Source organism: Arachis duranensis, chromosome 7 (genome assembly GCF_000817695.3).
Source record: "Arachis duranensis cultivar V14167 chromosome 7, aradu.V14167.gnm2.J7QH, whole genome shotgun sequence".
Lineage (NCBI taxonomy): Eukaryota > Viridiplantae > Streptophyta > Magnoliopsida > Fabales > Fabaceae > Arachis > Arachis duranensis.
Window position 1 is genome coordinate 63,535,313 of NC_029778.3, and position 26,376 is coordinate 63,561,688.

General features: G+C 32.8%; 1 protein-coding gene across 1 annotated transcript; it reads left to right on the forward strand.

Moving 5' to 3' along the window:
- The first annotated feature begins 16,468 nt into the window (after positions 1-16,468).
- LOC107459310 (uncharacterized) lies at positions 16,469-17,998 on the forward strand. Its single transcript, XM_016077521.1, has one exon. The coding sequence runs from the start codon at positions 16,469-16,471 to the stop codon at positions 17,996-17,998; it is 1,530 nt and encodes a 509-aa protein (XP_015933007.1).
- The last annotated feature ends 8,378 nt before the right edge of the window (positions 17,999-26,376 follow it).

A 26,376-nucleotide genomic window follows, 5' to 3' on the forward strand; every position in this document is an offset into this window, starting at 1 on the left:
TTACAAAGATGAGTAAATTACATAAAAATCCACTTCCGGGCCCACTTGGTGTGTGCTTGGGCTGAGCATTGAAGCTTTCATTTGTAGAGACTTTTCTTGGAGTTAAACGCCAGCTTTTGTGCCATTTTGGGCGTTTAACTCCCATTCTTGTGCCAGTTCCGGCGTTAAACGCCAGAATTCTTGAGCTGATTTGGAACGCCGGTTTGGGCCATCAAATCTCGGGCAAAGTATGGACTATTATACATTGCTGGAAAGTCCAGGAGGTCTACTTTCCAACGCAATTGAGAGTGCGCCAATTGGGCTTCTGTAGCTCCAGAAAATCCACTTCGAGTGCAGGGAGGTCAGAATCCAACAGCATCTGTAGTCCTTTTTAGCCTCTGAATCAGATTTTTGCTCAGGTCCCTCAATTTCAGCCAAAAAATACCTGAAATCACAGAAAAACACACAAACTCATAGTAAAGTTCAGAAAAGTGAATTTTAACTAAAAACTAATAAAAAATATAATAAAAACTAACTAAAACATACTAAAAACATACTAAAAATAATGCCAAAAAGCGTATAAATTATCCGCTCATCAGTACCGCCGAATACCATCGAGGTTAGCGGTGGCAAACATGCCTAAATCTGCTGGGCCGGCCCGCGTAACCCGCCAAAAAAGGCGGGTTTGATAAAAAATTGAGACCGCCACACATCAAAAGTCCGCCTAACCCGCACCGCTTAAACCGTGGGCTTTGACGGGGCGGAACGGGCTTTCCCGCTGGTCTCAGGATTTTTTTGAAGATGTTCTAATTTAGTGTTTTGAATTATATTTTACGTTTGATTGATTATGTTTTAAATTTATAGATGTTTCATTATATGTTTTAGACAATATTTATTTAATTTAGACAATGTTGGTTTTATTATTTTGTTTCAAAAAACTTGGTTTATGATTATGTTTAATTGTTTATTACATATTTGTAATTATAAAGACTTTCATATTTGTGAATTTAGAAATTATAATTTTTTGCATCTTTAGAAATTATAAATTTATTAAAATAGTTGTGAAATTATATGTATTATTTAATACTTAATAGTAAAAAAAGATTTGGCAGGTTTGGCCCGTCAGTCCACTAGCCCACTGTTAGGCGGGGCGGGATGAGGTTTCAAGACCACCTCATTAGGCAGGCGGGCTATTGGTAGGGCGGCCTTCCCCACTTGCCACCCCTAATCGCAGCCCCATCCGTCCCGCCAGGCAGCGCAGAATCTGCACCCCACGGCTCTCCATCAGTCGTGACGCAGCCACCATCGGGTCTCCCATTCACGATGCGCTATCAACTATTCCACAACGACTCCTTCACTCGCGATGCATGACCTCCAGCTTCCTCCCCGCGATGCGCTGCTACGAGTCCCCGACCTTCCACGCCTTGCCATCGAAGATATCGTTGCCGGCCATCTTGCAGCTCTTGTATTTTTGGATGAAACTTTTAACTAGTTTTGGACTTTTTTTCTAAATTTGAGATGATTCTTTTTAATAGTTTTATATTATTCTTTTTTCTATGTTTTGGATGCTTCTTCTTTTTTGGAATTTGAAAGACTTTTATTAATAATTTGTAAATGTTTCTTTTTTATTTTTTAATTTTTTTTAAATGTCTCATTTTGTTAGATATTAAAATTTTTTAACTAGATTTTTTTTTTACTTTGAGAAGATAAAAAAATGAAGAGATAGACATCATAATAATTAACTTTGACAATATTTGACTACTTGTTTGATGAATAATATCTTAATTTTTGGTTGGTAAATTAAATTTAGAGAAAATTAAATTACAATTAATGAGAATTAGTGTATATTTTAAATGCATTATTTTAAGATTTTTTAAGAGGCTAATCTTATATTTGAATTTTAAAATTTTTTATTCTGTTACAACAAATTTAAAATATTCTTCAAAAAAGTGAATATATATTTTTAAATTATTTTTTTTAAGTAAAAAGTAATACTTTCTTAAATTTCAATTATCATCTTTTTTTTACTAATATAGTATAAATTATTTGCATAATTTAGAATATCTCATTTTTTATTCTCTTAATGACATGAAATTATTAAATACCTACTTTTTTTATTGAAAAAATAAAAGGTCGAACATTTTTATTAATTATGATTCCATTTTTTAAAAAATATTATTTGTATATGATTTTTTTAATTATGTTATATTTTTTACAATTATGTGAAATTTAATGATTTTAATTTAATTATAAGGTATATTTTATTAAAAAATAAAGACAATGACTATAAATATAATGGCTATTAAATATATTCTCTCTTATGAATTTGATGACTATATATATTAAATGCATTGTTTTTATACTATTTATTAGTCACGTTTATTCTCAACTATTTAAATTAATCCAATAACTATAAAAAATGATATTTTAGTAAATTATACAAATAATTCATACTATATTGTAATATTAGTAAAAATTAAATAGATAATAATTGAAATTTAAGAAACTATTACTTTTTCATAATTTTTTAATCTAATACAAAAATTTAAGAAGCTACTACTTTTTTTAATGAAAAATAAAACGGGGAAAATGTTTATTAATTATGATTCCATTTTTAAGAAACTACTACTTTTTTGAATGAAAAATAATAAAAATTTAAACAAAAAATATATATAAAGTAATTATTATTATTATTATTATAAATATTTGATAACATAAAATATTAAAAATAATTAATATTTGTCTTAACCAATTTGGATTGGTTGAATGGTCATCTCATTTGTCTGTGTAAGTAAGTATTTGGAATTTGAATTTCGCCTTGTGTGTGTAACAATTCATTGGTTGACAGCAGACCCTTAATAAATAAAGCATAAATATATATGTAGTGGATTAGTCTTTGGTCGGCCGAATTAAGAAATCTATAGAAAAAATGTATTTCTTTTTAAAATAGATTAATTTCTCATTGTTAATAGCAATACTTATGAACTTTATTTTGTCTTTGTTGAAATTTAACTGAAATACTTTTATTTGTTGGTATCGTATTTATTCTTGAAATCAAAACAATATGATCAACATTGTTCCTTGATAAAACTTAAAACTTCACATTTTATGACATGATTTTTAAATTTTTAAACTTATAGACTTATGTCATTATAAAATTTATTAGATTGATTAATATTTTTTGGTAACATGGTACCAAAACACCATCGTTGAGTATTAATTAGTATGAAGAGAAATCAATAACAACTTTTGTTATTTAATATATAATTTATTTTATTAAAAAATAAATTAGTATTTCCTGAATTGGTAAATACATTTTTTTCTAATTTCTTATTACACAATTTTATTTGACAATATTTGCCGTTGAAGAATAACAAATGACCACAATATCCTACAATATGATATACAAAGTAATTTCTTATCTTGAAATTAATTTTAGATAGTGAGATAAAATTCGAAATATTTTTTATTTTCTTACTCAAATTTAAATTTAAATTTAGAATTGATTAACAACTTATCCTTTTTAATTTCAATAACAAAAATAAAATTAATTAGGTGTAAAATATTTAACATTTCATAATTTCAATCATTTAAATTTTAATTATCGAAAATTGAGTTAAAAATTAATTATAATCTTTATAATCGATAATAGATATTATATTAGTACGTAAATACTAATATCTGATGTAATATCTATTAGTCCTGTCAAAAATATAAATAATTAATATATCATATTAGTACGTTAGATGTTGTGAAGTCGAAAGAAAAGTATAGATGTCCATGCGTTAAGTGTAGATGTACAAATTATAAAGAGCTAAATTTTATTAAGATGCTTTTGTAGAAAAAGGAATTTATATCAAATTATTAGATTTGGACAGAACATGAAGAGATCGACGACATAAAAATTAATCAGACGGGATTAATTACACAGAATGATAATATAATTTAAATAGTTTTAGATCTTATTTAGTAGACATCTATTTATATAAAAAAAATTTATTTTGTGTTTTATATAAAACAGAAAAAACAGTTGGGTCGTACACAAACTCATAAGAAAATTTTAAAAAAAACTCATACACTTAAAAGTGATAAATTTAAATGGCTGAACAAACACTCTCAAGCCATTCATGTAAGATAGCGCATAAATGTTAAATCATTCATTAATTAAAATGTTATATAATGTATGTATTTCGGAAGAGATTTCTAGACACCTACCACCCTACCACGTCCCTGCTAATCTCAATAATCTCATCTTTATTGATTGATTATTAATAATATCTATCTATCAAATCAAGTCAAATACGAACAACATATTATAAATTTATTATAAACTAATGATGATGGATCCTCACACAAGAACTTACTACCACTTAAATATTTATGTACACATATGCATGTATGTATATATGCAACTAAGAATACTTAATTAGTTTAGGGTGTGATTAAATGAAAGATAAGTTGTTAAATTAATAGTTCAATTAGTGGATTGATTTGAGAGTGGGGAGCAAGAAGAGAAAAAGAAAGTGGTGATAGAATATTAATTAAATGAGTGGAGAGATTGGCATCAAAGAGAGAGAATGTAATTAATTAATTTCATATCCCATAATAAAATCTATCTTCTTCTGAATTTGATATAATTTTTTTTTCAGCAAGTTATATTTGATATAAGCATAGAAATATACATATTTATGATTTATCTTATGTTATATTGTATTAAATCTAAAGTGATAATAAAAATATTTGAATAATTTTTTTGTAGACATAATAGAATTTATTCGGTTTAATCACTTTATCTCTCATTCAATAAATATTTTTAGATTAAAATCATCAAGTCATAAGTACCATGTTATTGTGAAATAGTGTATTATATTGTTTGAAACTTGATTTATATAATTGATATAATTGTTGTGCAACAGAAGAAGTTTATAAAAAAGTTGGCAGAAGTTCAGGCCCAATACGCTGAGGCTCGAGTACAGGAAATGGAGCTACCACCAATTGATGAAGAGTTGATTTGGGAGGAAATGTGTGGTGGACAAAAGAAGAATCGAGTTTACGAAAAATGAGCATTCTTTTCTAGTTCTATCAAGTCTGGAACCACTTCTGCCAATTCTGTATCTCGAAGAGCATCTAGAAATCAAAATTCCGCTCCTGATTTGCGAGAACATATTCATAATCTCAATGAAGAGCTTTTTCAGCATGTTACTCAACAAACAGATGAGCGTATTAGTAAGTTGTTAGATACATGCTTGACTCCTTTGGAAAAGACTCAAAAGAAGTTAGAAAAGTTAGAACGTGCAATTGGAAAGGCCAAGAAGGAAAACCTTAAACAAAAGAAATGGAATGAGGCTTATGTTAGCTATTATGAGAAGGTTAGAGCGTCAACTAGTTCCAATAGTGTTCCACTACCACCGCCACCGTCGCCACCCTCAATCTCTTCGAATGAAGACTATGATGATGATGAGGATGAAGATGACACTGAAGACTGTACTATAGCTGATAGTTTTAGTATGGTTGAACAATATACTGAGAATTATAGTTGATGTATCACACTTTGTTTATGTTTTGAATTATATTGACTTTCTAGTTTATAATACTTTTCTTTTAGTTTGACAATACGATGAATTGTTTATTTTTTGAAATATTATAAATATTTGAATACAAATTAGATAAAAATTTATATTTATTTTGTATGAAAACAAGTTTATTTTGCAATGAAAAAATCTAAAAAAAATTCTATTTTTACCTTACTAACGGATTTATAGACGGATTTTTTTCTGTATTCAAAGTTTGGAATGGTTTTCCAAAGTTCCAATTACCGACAAAAAATCTATCGAAAAATCTGTCTCTAATTATCGAAAAAAAATCGGTCAGAAAATCTGTCTCTAATTACCGACGGAAAATCCGTCGAAATATCTGTCTCTAATTACCGACAAAAAATTCGTCGAAAAATCTGTCTCTAATTACTGACAAAAAATTCGTCGGAAAGTTTGACGTTCCAGGGAAATAGAGGGGAGAATTTACCGAGAAAAATCTATTGGTAACTGGTAAAAATCTGTCGGTAAATTACCGACGAGACTTTTACAGAAGGACAAAATCTGTCGGTAACAAAAAATTTGTCGGTAATAAAGATCAAATTTGTCTGTAAATCTATCTGTATTAAGCAATTTTCTAGTTGTGTAAGTGCAAAAACCTGATTTTTATATAATAGAAGAGATAATAAATAAAATAGATGAGAATATGATATGTGACATATTTTAATCATAAAATTAATAATATATAATAATTTTTTATGAATTTTTATTACTTGTTCGCTGTTAATTTTTACGTTATTACTTAATATTTTTTACTTATGAAACTATCAACAACCTAATATTATGGTTTAGTTAATAAGAATGATGATGTTAATATTTCTCTTTAAGTCTTGTTATTATTTATAATTAGGAAAGAATCATAAATAAATTTATTTTATTAATAAATGTTAATTTTATTGTCAAATTTTATATTACCTTTAAAATTTTAGCGTAATTGAGTCTTCTTACATTTTAAAATGAATTTATTCTAGAAAATTAAAAATATATATCACATTATTATTACAAAATTACTTTATTAACATAATTAGTGGTGCTTACTTGAACAATTAAATTTAGCTTCTAATGATATTAAAGTCAACCTATTTTATTATCTTGTGCCTTCAAAGAATTCACGAGACTGACATAAAAATCTAACAATTGAGAAATAAAATTAATTACAATCGATATATTCATTTTAATAAATATTATTCTATCCAATACTATAAAAAATACACTTGCTACCTTGTATTACTACATGTTTAACTTCCATCGACAGTGGTAGAATGCATAAATTGAGATATTTTTAGGCTATAGTATTCGTCAAACAAACAATCAATGAAACACTCATCCGTGCCTTCTCATTTTGAGTATATTTATATATAAAAGAAATTCTACATAAACAAAAAGAAAAAGAAAAAGAAAAGAATAGTTAAAATAGCAAAAGCGATAAAAATGATAATTCTTACAATTTTGTGTGATCATCTTATATATAGTAGACTAAAAGACCATGGTTATCTAATGAACTTAATTTGTATTTATCGAATTCAATTTGAATAAGTAAAAAATTATTTTATTTTAGTTTAGTCTTTAATTCACATGATTTAAATTTGACTTAATATATATATAATTTGCTTTGATTTGATTTAATTATTAGTTGAAAATATTCCGATTGTCTATGTTATTGATAGATTTATTATTTTAATAACTAATAAATTAATCAAATTAAGTAATACACATAATAAATTTGGTTTAATAAATTAAAAGAAATAAATTAAAAAATACTACTAAATCAAATTGATATAAATTATAATAATGATGTGGAATAAAACGTGGAATATTTTATTAATTATGATTCTTTTTTGAATGAAAAATAAAACGTGGAATATTTTTATTAATTATGATTTTTTTTAAATATTAATTGGATATGATTTTTTTAATTATGTTATAGTTTTTATAATTATGTGAAATCTAATTATTTTGATTTATTTATTAGATATATTTTAATAAAAATTAAAGACAATAACTGTAAATATAACTAATAGCTATTACATGCGATTTAAAATTCGGCACTTGTTTAAGTGGATTAGTGAGCTAACTACTAAATTAACCCAATTTGATTTTCTTTTGTAGTTAATACTTCAATTATATATATACATATATACACAACAATGATTTCAGAGAGACTGATATAATTATCCAAACATCAATGGATTATGACCAAGTGTTTGCACTTCTTCTTAAACATATTACCATTAGAGTTCTTATTACTTTAGCAATGACTTATAAGTGGCAAATTTGTCAATTTGACTTCAATAATACTTTAATTCGGGTACATTTATTCAGGTTTGTCAACTTCAAAAATCTTTTTATGGTTTAAAACACTAGCTACGTTTAGTTTTGTGAAAACTAAATCTCTGATCATTGCTTGTTTATGAAACATGATGGCAATCTAAAATTATATATTCTAGTATATGTAGATGATATTTTAATTACATGAATTAATCCAAATCTCACTTTCCATAGTCGCACAAAGTATTTTGAGTTTGATCTCGATTTTATTCATGAAAGGGTTACCCAACATACAAAAGTTGAATGTGGTGCATATAATTTTGATGACCAAATTGCTGATATATTCACCAAGACTTTGTCAATAATCAACTTTAAGAATTCAAGATCAAAGATCAAGAAGAACTCGTTGCTGCTGTAGCTAGTAGTTTGTAACATAATAACAGCTTTGCATTTCTATATATAATATTTGGTATCACGAGAAAGATAAGCTTACATCACTACAACACTATATATAATCTCAGATATGAATTTTAATTTTGTTTCAATTCACAAATGTTATCATTCTTCAATTCTTTCATCTTATTTTTGAGTTTGCGTAAATTTTATATATGTATTTTTTTATTTGTTTTTTAATTTGATACTGTAATAATTCTCAATTTTAAAAATATAAATATAAATAAGTTATAATTTATTTTATAAATTAGAATCTTTATTTTTAAAATTATTTTATTAAAAGTAATTAAATTAATTTATAACTAATTAATGTCACAAAGAGCTTATTTCTTAATTAAAATTTTGATTCGTATTCGCAAAGGCTCAATATTAAATTTACATAGTATATAATTAAAAGAACTGAGGTAAGTAGCGCTCGAACTTTTAGTGCGATCATGAGGTGCTAAAAGTTAGGGTGTTACATTATGGTATCAGAGCAGTTTGTTCCCATTAAAATCTTGGGAATGGACTGACTATATATACTTCACTGCATACTCTGACTGTCTGTTATGCAGTAGGACTTGTCCTAATGACAAGAGTTTGAGTTTCAAATACATGATTGTCTATTGATTAATGTTGTTAGTCGACCGTTGCATCTCTCATAGTATTAGGTCTAGCCAACTTAATACTGATGATTTGTGCATACAGAAACACTAATGGATTGTCATAGACGAAATAGAATTAATAGGTGATGTGAGTTATGAGTTTTGGGAACGTTAGAAGATGCATCTCGGGGTTGCTCGGTCACGTATCTTGTTCTTTTTTGGTTTATCTTGAAGTTTTGTTTGGGGTTTTTTTCTTGAAAAGTGAACTAATTATTCTCCAATCTTGTTCCTTGTTCATATGGTATTTTCATTTTATCTTAACTGCATACGTTTACTTGAATTCCCTGAGATATCTGCTTTTCTTAAGATGCGGTTTGGTTCTTTTACTTCATGTCTTGCATCTTATGTATATCTCATTCCGATTGAATTTGGTTCTTTTGAATTTCTTGTTTCGAACCTTATATTCTAAATTATTCCCTGCTTGATAATGTTCTTAAACATTCTCTTGAATTCCTGTGAACTCTGTACATAAATTTTGTTCTTCTCTTCCTAAGTTTGATATCCTTTTAGGTAACTCAAGCTTGTTTTAGAATAACGTGTAATTTCTTGGATATCTATCTTATGCCGTTTAAACTCCTTTTCTTGACTCATGTATTCTCTTACGTAACTTTGGACTTGTTGTTGCATCAAAAGAGAAACGTAGAAATCTTTGTGAATATTGTCATTGTTGCTTGTCCTTTCTCTGAGGTCTTGTATCCTTTTGAATGACTTGAGACTTGTTTTGGTGACACGTGCGATCGTTAGATATAGCAAGCGATATGTTAGTTCTTTAAAATACGTTGTGCGGACGCGGAAGGTGGAGTTTATAAGTGTGCAACGTCACAGGATGTTGAGGAGCTTGATTCTTGCAAAGGAATTTTGTTGATGTTAGACTTGTGCCTGTTAGTGGGTTGCGGAGTGTTTGATGAAGTTGAGAACTTGCGAAGAATTTGTTTAGTATGGTATGGTTGGGAATGGTAAAATTACGTCATGTTGAAGTTTAGGCAGCTGAAGCTCTAAAGTTGGTATGAGTTCAGTGTGTAAACAATATACCCGTTGTTCTAATACCAGCCTGCCTTGTAACTTTTCTGCATCGAGCCTATCTTGTATCTTTCGCTTTGCGCCAGATTTTTTCCTATATTTTTAAGCCATAAAAATATCCTAAATTTGAAAATTGTATAAGTATATATATATGTTGAGACCTTAAAGCTTTCCTTACATGTTATGTCTTATATATGCCAAAATATTTTGCTTTCTTTTCTAATATATTCAAAAGTAAAGCTCGTTTGAACTTCTTCCATCTTGTATCAATTTTTGAGAGTGAAAATTTTTACAAGGTGGATAGAATGTAACGACCCTCAATTTTAAAAATATAAACATAAATAAGTTATAATTTATTTTATAAATTAGAGTTTCTTATTTTTAAAAATTATTTTATTAAAAGTAATTAAATTAATTTATAACTATTTGCATTGAATTAAATTCATATTCTTATATATTTTTGTTATAATAAAATATTTTACATAATTAAAACTATAATTTTAGTAATTTATAAATAATGCAAATTATATATATATTTTTTAATTTGAGTAATTGATATTTTTAATTTAAAAAAATGATAGTTTTTAGTTAATAATATTATTATCGAACTCGATATCCACCGATATGAGTAAATATCAGTACTCTTTGGTAAACTTAGTTTTACTAATGTTTCATCGTATATTTTTTTATTATTATGTTACTGATATAATTTATATTAGTAACTCATATATCTTATTATTTGTGTTTTAATATATCCAATTTTTATAATTATCCGTTTAGAATATTTATAACTTGAATCGCTAAATCAATAGCCTTATTAAATAACACCTAACCCACTACATGTCACTTATTCACTTAAACATAATTAATCATTCTTTTTTCTTCATGCACGATGCATGACCGAAGCATTCCTTTTGAAAAGGAAGAAAGAAACAGTGAGAGAAAAAGAAGAGAATTCTATGGCATGTAAATTTTCGGCGTTCGATTTTTTGAGATCTGTAACTCTAACAAAAAATTTAATTCGGTAAAAGTGTTTGTAACCTTCTTTTCTATACGTTGGCATCATTTTTGTTCGGTAGAAATTGACAGTGACGTAGCTCCTCTTCCCCTTGAGTCTAGCTAATTGGAGTTCTAGGAGGTACAGACGATTTCTGACGTTTTCTTCTTCAGCAGCTCGATCGAAAAACTTCTCCAGAATTTCAGTTGCTTTGATTTCGTACGGAGGTAGAATTTCGGTAATTTATCATCGGTTAAATTGGTATTGGATAAGTGAATTAATATTGTGATTGATTGTTGATTGAATTTGACTAAATTTATGTTGAATTTTTGTGATATATTGATATTTGTGATTAGTTTGGGGTTTGGTCTGTTTAAATGCAGCCAAGAACCGAATTATTTTGATGAATTCGGGGCTGGAATATTATTAGTGATCAAGTAGAATTGATAAAATTTGACGATGGCATTGAGATTTAATAAGAAATGAATTGATGACATGATTTGAGATAAAATAGTTTGATTTTGGAGGCGGTTTAATTTTTAATTGGTTTGATTTTATAAATGTTTTGATATTAGAAATGGTCGATTTATTGGAAACAATTTAAAAGAGCTTGAGAAATAGTTTGGATGAGACTCGATAACGGTGGCAAAGTTCGAGTTTTAGGGGAGATGCTACCGAAGTTTTGTTATAAAATTTAAGACTTTGTTTGAAATGTTTAGAAAAATATTGGATTTGAGAAATTATATTATTTTATTTATTAAGAAAATAGTTATGTTTCGAGTTTAATTCATTTAAGAAAAGTATATATTTTGAGTTCAATTTATTTAGAAAAGAATTATTTTTACGATTTTAAATTATTTAAGAGAAGTATTATGTTTTAAAGTTGATTTAAATATGAAAAGGGCTTACGTTTTGAATTTGAATTAAAAATTTCATTAGGAGGAGTTTTAGTGAACTTTAAAAGTAATTGAATTTCGATTGAATGGTTTCGTTTTGCGACGTCTTGGAAAAAGTTAAAGAATTAGTTTTAAGGAAGAAATTGGGATTGATTTTGGTTTTGAAATTGGTTTGGAACTTATAATTTGTATGATTTGATTTTGATTTGATTTAGAAACTTTATTTGATAAAATTCAATTTAAGAAAACAATGATTGTTAAGGATTTATAATGAACTCAAGAGAATGAGATTGGTTGTCGCTCCCCTAAAATCTAGAGGCCTTGCTGACGGGTTTAACTAATAAATAATTTTCTTTTATTTTTTGAAAGAAGAATTGGTTTAAGTGAAATTGTTTTAAAAGGTTTTGGAGAATGTCACAAAGAGTTGATTTTGGTTTTAAAAGAAAGAAAGAACAAAAAAGAAAGGAGAGAAGCAGAGATGATTGTTTACCTGCTGAAAACGAGTAGAAATATGGTGGTGAGTCCACTGAAATTTGCTTTCCAGAGATATATCGGCCAATCCAGGGGATGGTCGCACCTGTAAGACAAAGGTTGTTTACAGAAGTTATCGCTATATACATTGGTTAGAAAGAGCCTCACCTGTAAGACAGAGGTTGCTTACAGAGGTTATGTTTGCATGCCTCGACTCAAGAGAGTTGCACCTGTAAGACAGAGGTTATTTACAGAGGTTATGACACTGGAAACCAAACTCAGACAAAGGTTGCTGAGTTACGTCGGGAGTGGGTCGAAACCAACAGATGAGCTCATTACCTGTACTAGGGATAGACATGCATCATACTTGTTTGCGCATATTTGTTTGTGATTCTGTAATTGCTGAGTTGGATTATACTTTGTTGACTGTTGTTATTGTCTGAGAACATAATGAAACGAAATTAACTTCTAACCCGACCCTACTAAGAACTCCCCAATTCTTACCCCCTATCTTCACCTCTTTTCAACTACAGGTGCGAAGGCTTAGTGCAGAACTACAGGAGTATAGAAGATTGAGTTTACAAGTTAAGTTCTTAGATTTTATTTTTTCCCTCGTCGTTTATTGTTGTTAGTTTTTAGAGGGGATAGGACTTGTATTTGAGTATTTTGAAATAAGTCTATGTAAATAATGTTATGTGAATATATATCTTTGTGATTAAGTAATTAAAGTAAAAACTTTCCATTTTCTCAATTAAAGTTTCAATTTGTATTCGCAAAGGCTCAATATTAAATTGACATAATATATAATTAAAGGAATTGAGGTAAGTAGCACTCGGACTTTCAGTACGATCATGAGATGCTAAAAGTTAAAGTGTTACAAATACTATATCATAAAATTACTTAATTAAAATATTTAGAATTAAAAAAAAGAAATAGATAATTCTACCGATTTTTACTTTGTGCATAGCCATTTTTTTCTTTATGTTTTTTATACTAAAATTATTTTTTTTAAGAATAACAAAAATCAAATTTTAAATTNTAAAAATATATAAATAGTTAGGTTTTAAAAATTACAATTTACTAATTATTGCACGCATTCGTTATGACATGCAGTCAAATAATTACATGAACTGGTGTTGGTGTTATATTATGAATAATACAGATATTAGATATATATGATAGTTAAGATTGAATAGATATAACGATAGTATATACCAATTCCAAAACATAAATTTTTTAATATAAAAATCTTGTAAAATCATTTTTAACAAGCTTTTGGATGCAATTCTTCTAAAATTTTATATAAATAGACTAATTAATTATATATAATTTTTTATTTTCTTAAAAATAGATACTAATATCAAATTACGTTATACAATATCATGTCATTGTTATTATTATCACCGCTAGTCAAATATTATTGTTTTAATTTTATTATTTTATTTATTTTGATTTTGTATGTAATATTTTAAATATATTTTTGTTATGCCATTATTTAGAATATAAGGATTTTTTTATTTTTAAATTAAAGAATTATGTAATTTACTGATATACATAAATTACAAAATAATTATTTAAATAAATAATATACTACATTTTGGATACTGTGAGATAATTAAATTAAAATCATATTTCGAATGCTAAAATTTTAGACTATGATGCAAGGAAAGTCTAAAATATCTTGGATGTACTGATTGCGTTCAAACACTTACTAGAATTACAGCACTCAAGATATAATCAATGACAAATTAAGATTACAATATCCAAAATACGCTTAAAATGGTATAAAATAATTTACTTACATTAAAATTAATCTATTAAAAGAATTGAATTCAAACTTTTATTAATGATGTAGCAACTTAGCATCCTAAAAATAATACTAAAGTATAAATAGTTACTTGGTTTTATTATTTAAATATAAAAAAACACAGTGATCTGTCTATGAGAGAGAGATCTGTGTATATGATTGTTAGAAATTGGTAGATTAATGTGAGAGAGAAAATGAAGATTTTTATAGGTTTTAATTAGGTTAGTTAATCAATTTTAAATTTTTTAAATTTTGAATTTAAAAAATTTAAAATTAATTATTAATATAGATTAATATGATTTATTTAATTTTTGGCTGATAATCTTTTGGTTCTATATACTTTTCCTAATAGAATATTTAAAAATAAACCTTCTAGGTGTGTATCAGATAATAGCAATACAGATATCTAGTATCCATAGAATTCAGATAAATGTTAATTTTTCTTATATGTATTTTAGATGATGAATTTACAAAAATAATATCAATATAGATGTTGTTGTTCTTGTAATCATTAAAATAAATTCTATTGAAATAAGTTTGACGTTGATGATTATGATACATGTGTTAGAAAATCTTATTTGTGCCTTTAAAATAAAGCCAATAATCTCCTATACAGGTGTCTTGCTTGTCCTTTAATTTTTTATTTATTTACAAGTAAAATTTATTTGTCTTTTAATCTCTTTTCTGATTTTGATTTTAACTCATGATGATTTCTTTCTTCTCCCTAAATTTCACCGAGTGAAATTTGACAATAACGTGTCGAACCTTGAATTGAACGCTTTGATTCTTAATAAATGTTTATTTTTTATAAATTCTGAAGAATCAAAATTTATTTGAATATTGATAAAAAGGAATCTAGAAATTTAGTAAAAAAAATCTTAAAATTAAAATATTATATAATAAAATATAATATTATATATTTAATAATATATATAAATTTTATTGAGTATTATTATGATAGTAAGTTATATTTTTATATTTTATATCATAAAAAATTAAAAATATATATTATTAAATAATATAAATATTGTTCAAAGATCAAATCACTTCAAAATGATCATGGCAGAAAGTACATCTCTCATTCTTTTACTCAATACCTTGCTGGTTATAACATTACTCATGGATTCTCTTGCCTTTACACCCATCAGCAAAATGGCAGCATCTTAAAAATACAAAGTTCACCTTTATTACAAAGAGAAATCATCAGATTGAGGGAGTGGATTATCACCAATAGTGTTTGCACCTGTTCTTAAACATATTACCATTAGAGTTCTTATTACTTTAGCAATGACTTATAAATGGAAAATTTGTCAATTTGACTTCAATAATAATGCTTTAATTTGGGTACATCGATTTAGGTTTGTCAACTTCAAATATCTTCTTATGATTTAAAACACTAGCTACCTTTATTGGTTTTGTGAAAACTAAATCTGATCATTGTTTGTTTATGAAACATGATGGTAAATTAGCAATCTAAAATTATATATATATATATTCTAGTATATGTAGATGATATTTTGATTACATGAACTTATCCAAATCCAATTTTTCATAGTCGCACAAAGTATTTTGAGTTTGATCTGGATTTTATTCATGAAAGGGTTACCCAACAAAAGTTGAATGTGGTGCATATAGCTCTGATTGACCAAGTTACCGATATATTTACTAAGGCTTTGTCAATGATCAACTTTAAAAAATTCAGAACCAAACTTAATAAAATAACTGTTACGGCCTGGTCCAAAGGGAATTTGGGCCGACCCGACCCACAAACAACCCGACCTGAACGGTCGGGTGACGCACTCATAACCGGCCCGAACACGCGTTCGGGACAGCTGGCCGCCACAGCTGTACAGGGAAACTTTGAGGAAGGTGGGTTCTGCCCTCGTGGGACCCACATCTGACATAGTATATAAGGGGAGGGTCCTACCCCTCCCCCAAGGTACGTCACACATTCCACCTAACCTATTTCTCGTCTGCACACTAACTGACTAGAGCATCGGAGTGTCTTTGCAGGTGACACCCCCACCATCCGCAACGAGAGCTCGGCTACTCGGCAGGTCCGATCCCAGCACAATTGCGAGCGAAGCGTTCCTGCCTCCTCAAATCTCCACCCGAACCGTCCGGTAACCACCCAACCGAACATTGGCGCCGTCTGTGGGGACGCCTAAATGGACGTCGTGCCGGGCTTTGGAGACCAAGGCCGAACAGCCGGCGCAGAGGGGGCAGCCTCTGTCGCCTCGCCAGGAGGGCGTCGAAGATCCCCCCGACAACGCACTGAACCACGCACAAGGACGTGAGAGACGCGACCCTTCGGAGGAACTGGCGGTGACAGCGCCAGAATAATGCAGGAGCTACGCCATAGGGTCCAGAACCTGGAACGACAACTAGCCGATCAGGAGCATGATCGACGAACCACCGATCCTAGCTACTCCCCATCCCCTGAAAGCCGGGAGAGAGATTCCCACCGGAGTCACCCCCGGCAAGCCTCCGATTCCAGAACGGAAGCGGAAAGCACCCGAGAAGATTCGCCCATCCCGAGAAGACGAAATGACACAATCATCTACTCCCGAGGCAAGGAAACACATCCCACGGGACGAGATCGCGAGGATGGAGAAGGGAGGCCTGTGAGGACATGGCGCCCCGTGATAATGGGCGCCACCCCGTTCCATCGGTCCATCCTCGAGGTCCGGTTGCCTAAGCACTTCGACAAACCAACGGACATGAGGTACGATGGAACCCAAGACCCTCTGGAACACCTCACGGCCTTTGAGGCTAGAATGAATCTGGAGGGAGTAGGAGACGAGGTGAGGTGCCGGGCCTTCCCGGTCACCCTGGCAGGACCTGCGATCCGATGGTTTAACGGCCTCCTGCAGGGATCCATCTATGGGTTTTCGGACATCAGCCATGCCTTCTTAGCTCAATTCACAACACGAATAGCAAAGACAAAGCACCCAATCAACTTGCTCGGGATAATCCAAAGGCCCGGGAAGCCGACCAGAAAATACCTGGACTGGTTCAACGACGAATGCTTAGAAATTGACGGCCTAACCGACTCGGTGGCCAGCCTCTGTCTGACGAACGTCCTCCTCAACGAGGACTTCCGAAAACACCTCACCAAGAAATCGGTTTGGACGATGCACGAGATCCAAACGGTAGCTAAGGAATACATAAATGACGAGGAAGTCAGCCAGGTCGTGGCTGCCAATAAACGACACTCCGGCTACAATCAACCTAGGCAACAAAGTAACAGAGAGAGACAGAAAGAGCAAGGCAGAGAGGGAGGGCCGAGCAAGGCACCCAGACTGTTTCCCCGGATCAGAAAATTCACCAATTACACTCCACTCACTCTCCCCATCATGGAAGTTTACCAGCAAATAGCCGAGAAAGAAATCTTGTCGAAGCCCCGACCACTCAAGGACCGTACGGGGGAAAACAAGAGCTTCTACTGTGACTACCACAAGGGCTTTGGGCACCAAACACAGGACTGCTTTGACCTGAAGGATGCACTAGAGCAAGCGATAAGGGACGGTAAACTAACAGAATTCTCCCATCTTATAAGGGAGCCGAGGAGGCGACATCGCGACCAAGACGAGGAAGGCAAGACCCGGTCGGCAAAGCGGCGACAAGAGCCAAAAAACAAAGACCACGGTCTCACCGTGATAAACGTAGTAACCGCCAAAAACACCACACCGAGGTCGAGATCGGCGCACAAGAAAGACGCCAAGGTCCTGGCGGTCTCCTCCTCGCCGATGCGAAGCTCTAAGAAGCCCCCATCTATCTCTTTCGGCCCGGAAGATCAGTGGTTTGACGAGGCCCCTGAAAATCCACCCATGGTCATCACGGCCAGAGTGGAAACTGGCCTCGTCAAATGAATCCTTGTCGGCACGGGGGGCATACTCGAACATTATGTTCCGCAACGTGTTCGACGCACTGGGGTTAAAGGACGCCGACCTATCGACTCATCAGCACGGGGTCATCGGATTAGGCGACCACTTCATCAAACTAGATGGATTGATATCCCTGCCGATTTCCATGGGGCAAGCCCAAGGCCGAAGATCGGCAATGGCTGAGTTCGTGGTTCTCCGAGATTCCACGGCCTACAACATTATCTTGGGGAGGAAGACGATTAACGATGTTGAAGCGATAATCAACACAAAGCTACTAGTCATGAAGTTTGTTACCGACTACGGATCTATAGGGTCCATTAGGGGAGATCTAGAGAGGGCGGCCGCTTGCGACAACGCCAGCCTCTCCCTAAGGAAGAAATCTAAAGAGGCGTTGGGGGTGTTCCTAGCTGACCTAGACGCCAGGGTAGACGACAAGCCCAGACCAGAATCGGAGGGGGACCTGGAAAAGTTTAGGGTCAGTGACACGGAGGGAAAGTTCACGTTTGTCAATAGAAACCTTCCACACGAATTGAAGGAGCCTCTGGTAGAAATGATCAGGGCCAATGGGGATTTATTCACCTGGACACCGGCCGACATGCCGGGCATAGACCCCGAAGTCATGTCACACCACCTGGCCGTCAAATCGAAAGCACGCCCGGTAGCCCAGCGGAGAAGAAAGATGTCGCGAGAGAGGGCGGAGGAGGTGGCCAGTCAAACGGCCAGCCTCCTAGAAGCAGGTTTCATACGAGAACTAGACTACTCGACCTGGCTCTCGAATGTAGTTCTGGTAAAAAAGCACAGTGACAAATGGAGAATGTGCATAGACTACTCCGACCTCAACAAGGCATGCCCTAAAGATTGTTTCCCCCTCCCTAACATAGACGCACTCGTCGACGCGGCGGCGGGCTACTGGTATCTGAGCTTCATGGATGCCTATTCCGGCTACAATCAGATACCGACGCACCGACCCGACGAGGACAAGACAACATTTATAACGCCTGGAAGAACCTTCTGTTACAAGGTGATGCCATTCGGCCTAAAAAATGCAGGGGCAACATACCAAAGGCTGATGAACAAAATATTTCGTGACCTCATAGGCAAGACAGTGGAAGTCTATGTAGACGACATCCTCGCGAAAACTACGCGACCCGACGACCTCCTGAATGACCTGGCAAATGTATTCGCGTCTCTCCGACAACACGGTATGAGGCTCAATCCCCTCAAATGTGCCTTCGCCATGGAAGCTGGAAAGTTCCTAGGGTTCATGATAACCCAAAGGGGGTAGAAGCTAACCCTGAGAAATGCCAAGCGATACTCCAGATGAAGAGCCCGGGTTGTATCAAGGACGTCCAGAGATTAGCAGGACGACTCACCTCGTTATCCCGTTTTCTCGGAGCTTCGGCAACAAAAGCCCTACCCTTCTTTAACCTCATGAGGAAAGGGATAGCATTTGAATGGACGCCCGCATGCAAGGAAGCTTTTAGACACTTCAAGGAAATCCTGGCGGCACCCCCTGTGCTCGGAAAGCCAAAGGCCGGGGAGCCGTTATACCTATACCTCGCCATAACAGGAGAAGCCCTAGCTGCGGTTTTGGTGAGAAGAAGGAAGTGCTCAACAGCCAGTCTATTTCGAGAGCAAAGCCCTACAAGGGGCAGAACTAATGTCCAGCAAACTGGAAAAGCTAGCTCTGGCACTCTTGACCTCTTCGCGGAGGTTAAAACAATACTTCCAAGGTCACCAGATTGTCGTAAGGACGGACCAAGGAATCTGACAAGTGCTCCAAAAACCCGATTTGGCGGGAAGGATGATGACTTGGTCCATTGAACTTTCCCAATATGACATACGGTACGAACCCCGGCAAGCAATCAAGGCACAAGCGATGGCTGACTTCTTGGTAGAAGTGACGGGGGACCCAACCGAAGAGACGCACACACGGTGGAAGCTCCACGTGGACGGAGCCTCCAATCAGACATCCGGGGGCGCCGGGATCATCCTGGAAAGCCCATCCGGGGTCGTATACGAACAGTCGATCAAGTTCAAATTTCCCATCTCGAACAACCAAGCAGAATACGAAGCCCTCATAGGGGGCTTAGCCCTAGCAACGGAAGTTGGAGCGACAAGGTTGGAAATATGCAGCGATTCACAAGTAGTCACCTCCCAAGTAAACGGGAGCTACCAAGCTAGAGACTCACTTTTACAAAAGTACTTGGAGAAAGTCAAGGATTTGAGCCAGAAGTTTGAGGAGGTCACGATCCACCACGTTCCAAGAGAAAGGAACACACGGGTAGATATCCTATCAAAACTGGCTAGCACGAAACCGGGAGAAGGTAACTGATCTCTCATCCAAGGTATGGTAAGGGAGCCGGCGGTCACTATGCTCCTGTCAAGGCTAAGCCCCTCATGGTTGGACTCCATCACCAGCTTCTTAGAAAATGAACTCCCCGATGATGAAAAAGATGTTAAGAAACTGAGAAGGGAAGCAGCCAAGTACGCGATCATCCAGGGGAAGCTGTTCAGAAAAGGACTCAACCATCCCCTATTGAAATGCCTACACCCCGACCAAACGGACTACGTCCTCAGAGAAGTCCATGAAGGGTGTTGCGGCCATCACATAGGGGGCAAAGCCCTAGCAAGAAAATTAATCCGAGTTGGATACTATTGGCCATCAATTATGGCAGACTCTAAAGGATTCGTTAGAAAGTGCGTCAAGTGTCAAGAGAACGCCAATTTCCACAAGGCACTGGCCTCCGAGCTAAGCTTGTTAACGTCTTCCCGGCCATTCTCTCAATGGGGAGTCGACCTCTTGGGGGCCTTCCCGGTTGGTCCTGGACAAGTCAAGTACCTCATAGTCGCCATTGACTACTACACCAAATGGATAGAGGCCGAGCCGCTGGCCAGCATATCCTCATCAAATTGCAGGAAGTTCATGTGGAGACAAGTGATAACACGGTTCGGCATCCCGGAGATCGTTATCTCAGACAACGGGACACAATTTACCGACAAGAAGCTCACGGAGTTCCTCACCGGCCTGGGCATAAGACAAAAGTTCTCCTCAGTTGAGCACCCCCAAACAAACGAACAGGTTGAGTCCGCAAACAAGATCATCCTGTTAGGACTTAAGAAGCGGCTGGATGATAAAAAAGGTGCTTGGGCCGACGAGCTCGCCTCGGTCCTCTGGTCCTACCGTACAACCGAACAGTCATCTACCAGAGAAACTCCCTTTCGACTAACATATGGGCTAGACGCGGTAATACCCATGGAGATCGGGGAGCCGAGCCCACGACTACTTTTGAAGGGAGTGGAGGAAGCTGTGGAGAAGGACCTAATAGACGAAGTCAGAGAGATGGCCCACCTGACGAAAACAGCGCTAAAACAAAAAATGGGCGACAACCGTTCAACGTGGCCAACATCACATTCACATATTCATTCACGTAAAAAATTTGTTTTTTTTTTTGTTTTTTTTCTAATTATTATAATAAAAATATTATTTATACATTAAAATTAGTTACTAAATTATCCATTAATATATTTATGTGTAAATATATATGTAGTTTAATTTATTTTTAATATGTATTTATATTTTAATATATATTTTATACGATAACTAATTTTAGTGATTGATTTTAATGTACACATAGCATAATAATTACTATATATAATCATAATCATAATCACTGTTCATCAACGATATCCCAAAGTAGTGGGGATAGGTATAAAAAATTTAGTTCTAAAATAAAAAATATTTTATAATATAATTTGGATCAATTTATAAAATAAAAATTGATATAATTTATTGCTATTTAGATCAAATTAAATTGATTTATCTGTAATTATTTTAATTTCAGAATTTTTTATTTTGTCTAACCGATTAAAAGTGTACATTAAAATTAGAAGTGGTTATTAATTTTACTTTAATTCTAAGTGTCAATAATTTGGGTTAAAATTAGATTAATAGATTTTAACTGTCTACTAATTTTAATATTTTTAAAATTAGTATAATTTATTATAATTTAAATAGTATTTATTTAATTTTTATTTATAAATTTAATTAATTTTTATTTAAAAATATCAATTTAAAATATTTTTGAATTTGCACTAATTTAAAATTTAAGTGAAATTGTATCTATATGTATCTCGACACTGTGATCCTAATTTCTATTTTGACGATATCTCTGATGATGTGACTTAAATTAATTTTTCAATAATGTATCTTGGGTGTTCAGTAACTGTAAGCCTTCAAATTTTAAAAAATTAAATGTAAAAAATAGTAAATCACTCTACATTTACTTTTCAAAAATTCAGAAATCTTATAGTAATTATTTTTTGGCCTACAATATATACTGGATGCACCTAAAATATACGGACCTGCTATACATACAAGCAATAAGGCCTTACAAGTGTTACAAATCCTCAGCCCACAAACATTCCACACGCGCACTAATTATATTGAATGGAGCGTAACATTCACGCGCTCCCACTCAAACTGTTATGCTTCTCTTCGCGTAAACCGCCCCTTAATGGCAGACTCTTCCACTTCTTCCACTTCTGAAAGCCATTCAGAAAAAGCGCAACCCTTCCATTTTCGAGCAACATTCCAAACTCAAGATATACAACTCGTCGCTAACATTCGAAAACTCCATCAACACACCATAAAACTCTCGATCAAGAATCTCCAGAGAAAACAAAGCTATAATACTCAAGGTACGTTACATTACCATTCCTGTATATTTTTCAGATTTCGAACTAGGTTTTACTGTTCTTTTACGTTGTTGTACGTTTTACTGTTCTTCTTGCTCTACGTCTCATTTTACAGTTTATAATGTTCTAGGTTTTACTGTTATTCTTGCTTCTATGTTACACTGTTCTTCTTCGTTCTTGTAGGTGTTACTGTTCTTGTTGTTCTAGTTCTCCTGGTAACTGATTTTTGGGGGTATATTCCGTAGTTTGGTGGGTGTATATGGAGTAATTTGTTGGGTGTATATGGCATAAAATGTTGGGTGTATATTTCTGAACTAATATACTGTAATAGTCAGCACTTGCTTATATTTGCTTGTCCATGGGTGTATATTGCTTGACCTTGTAATGTTGCTTGATATTGATGCATGTTTGAGTGATACCTGACTGATATATATAAGTGTATCTGAATCATATCTATGGGTGTATCTGACTGATATATATGGGTGTATCTGAATCATATCTATGGGTGTATCTTACTGTTATCAATGGGTGTATCTGACTCATATATATGGGTGTATCTTACTGATATCTTTGGGTGTATTTTTCATTTTAGAGAAAATGGCAGCGAGAAACCAACCTGAAAGAAATGTAAGAACAAATATATGTCTTACATGAAATCAGTTTTATATAATAGAAATATATCTGACTATAATTTTATTTTTGTTTACAGTAAACCAAAGACCTTAAGTGTGCAATACATCTCTTAAGTGATAAATTCAGAAACATGAGTGAGGAGAAGAAAACAATTGTGAGGGATTTGAGATTCGGTGGCTTGATGCACATCCCGCCGCTAAGGGTGCATCACCAAATTGTCAGATAGATTCTAAGGATATTGACACTGATTAATGTAAATGTTATATAGTCCTGTAACAAATTGAACACATGCTGTAACAATTTTTCAATTATAATCCAGTTTATTGTAAAATTTCTTTCAATAATTAAACTCTCTCTGCTGTATTCAAAATGTATGAATTACAAGTACTATAATATGAAGGAAAACATCAAACCAAATATACACCCATAACCTGCCATTTTTTACACCCAAAGAAAGTTGAATATACACGAAAAAATCTATCCATCTGATGCTTTATCCCTAAAATCCTGAACCCTAAACACTTAAAACCTAAACCCTAACCCCAAACCCGTAAACCCTAAAACCTAAACCGTAAATCCTAAAACCCTAAACCTTAATACCTAAAACCCTTAAACTGTTGTAAAAAAAATAGTATTTTATAACATAAAAACAAGATTCTAAAGTATATATATGTATATATATGTAAAATGTGAAATACAAGAAAATTCAGAAATACACCCAAAAAAATACTACTTTTACACCCAAAAGAATGCATGCTCTCGCTCCTTTGTGTGCTTCTCATCCCTGTCCAGAAGTGGTGATCCAGATAGATTGGAACCCATATATGACGGTCTTCATAGAGATCTGTAGAATACACCCAAACACATACTATAAATACACCCGAAAAAAATTAAGTTTACACCTCTGCTGCAGATTTTAAACAAACATTACCTGAAAGCCACTTGTTGTCCACAAGACCAAAATTCAGCAGAAAATTATTTCAATTCCTATCAAATGAGTCTTTAAGCACACCCACGCTTCTCGCACTTCTCTCGTAATGTAATTCCTCACATCCTTTTCAATAAAATTTAACTCGCGATGACCCCCGGCAGCCGCAACAAATGATTGGTAAGTTTTGCTTAGTCTAATACCAGCCTCCTCGTTATTCTTTATTGTACGACGAATGGACATGCTTAGTTCCCTGTGCTGTTTGAGATATTTTAGATTTCCATTTTTTCTCTCTGCTACATGTAATCAATTGGTTCTTAATCTCGTTTCCCTTCCTATTTGTGCTCCGAACTCTTGTAAAAAACCCTGCAGTCTTGGCGTAGTTCCTGTAAACTTTTCCAGCATCTTCAAGGGTGGTAAAGGTCATTCCAACCTTGGGAACAAACTGGTCATCAACAACAGAGAGAGGCTGCAGAATACACCATGTCAAAAACTAAAAATACACCCAATCATGTCTAATATAAGACACCCGAACCGCAACAACTCAACTAAAATGACAATAAAAGTCATAAACTGTAAATACACAGGCTGCAGAATACACCATGTCAAAAACTAGAAACACACCCAATCGTGTCTGATATAATACACCCGAACCACAACAACTCAGTTAAAATAACAAAAAAACCAGTAAACTGTAAATACACCCACACTTCCCTCGAAGATACACCCAAAAAAGTTCTGATCTACACCTGATCGTCTGCTATAAATTTAAAACGAGTTCAAACTTTGATTTCAGAAAACAAAAAATCAAATAGAAAACGAAGCTGGAGTTACAGAGAGAGGAACTAACGTAAATGACGAAGAAGAAACGAGTGAGAAAGGAGAGGAAAAGAACGATCGAAGAAACCAGGGGAAGCTTCGCGAGAAGAAGAACGAGCAAATCTGCAAATAACGAAAACGAAGAAGGAAACAAATCTTTTAAATTTGGTAGTTAGATATACGCGGGATCCCTATATAGCGCGTGTATACAACGTAACCCTTGGAACGCGTTTTGGAATTTTATTTGTTAATGAACTTGTAAACCGTACAAGTCATTAGGGCTTGTATGCAGAACTTTTCTGTAAAATATATTATATTTTCGTTGTGTTATAATTTGAGATCTACCCGATATATGATTATAATTTAATTATTTTCACGGTATTCAAGATGTGATATATTATTTATTTAAGTAATTATTATGTAGTTTATGTATATCGATAAATTATATAATTAATTAATTTAAAAATAAAAAAAACCCCTAATGTAGGGCATACAATTCCTTAAGGGAAATAACTAACGCATCAATTTTAAGTTGGTATGTCATTGCCATATAGCAATATATACTAGTAATGTTACGTCAAACAATGTTAGCAACTAAAGAAAAATAATTTAAAATGCAATTATAAATTAAAAACAATAAAATACTAGAACTAAAAGTGAAATAAAATATAAACACCAAACAAAAAATACTTTTTTCATTTATTGATATTCTCTCTTTTCATGAATAGTGTAATTTATTAAAAAAAAATCTTAAGTTGAATTATGTGAGAGAGAACTAATAGTCAAAATTAATCATTTTTTTATTTTAATGATCTATTTTTACACTTTATGTAGTTACACATTTGAGTAATATGAATAGTTTTGTACAATTATATACCTCATGTATATCTACTATTAACACCAGAAAATTATACTATGTATTTAAAATGCATTAAAAAATTGACAATATATTTTGGAAAAACAAAATCAATAATTCAAAAGTTAACGCAATACCCCAAAAAAATAGCAAACAAAAAGGAAATGCCAATTCTTTTAAAGAAATCACTACTATCAATATACAATTTTTTAAATTTGTTGTAATAGAGTCAAATAATTTTTTAAAATTCAAATATATTAAGATTAACCTCTTAAAACATCTTGAAATAATGCATTCAAAATATACAGTAATTGTCATAAAGTATAATTTAATTTTCTCCACATTTATCAATGAAGAATTAATATATTGTTTAAACAAGTAGTCAATTAATTATTGACTCTTCATCTTTTATCTTCAGAATCAAATAAT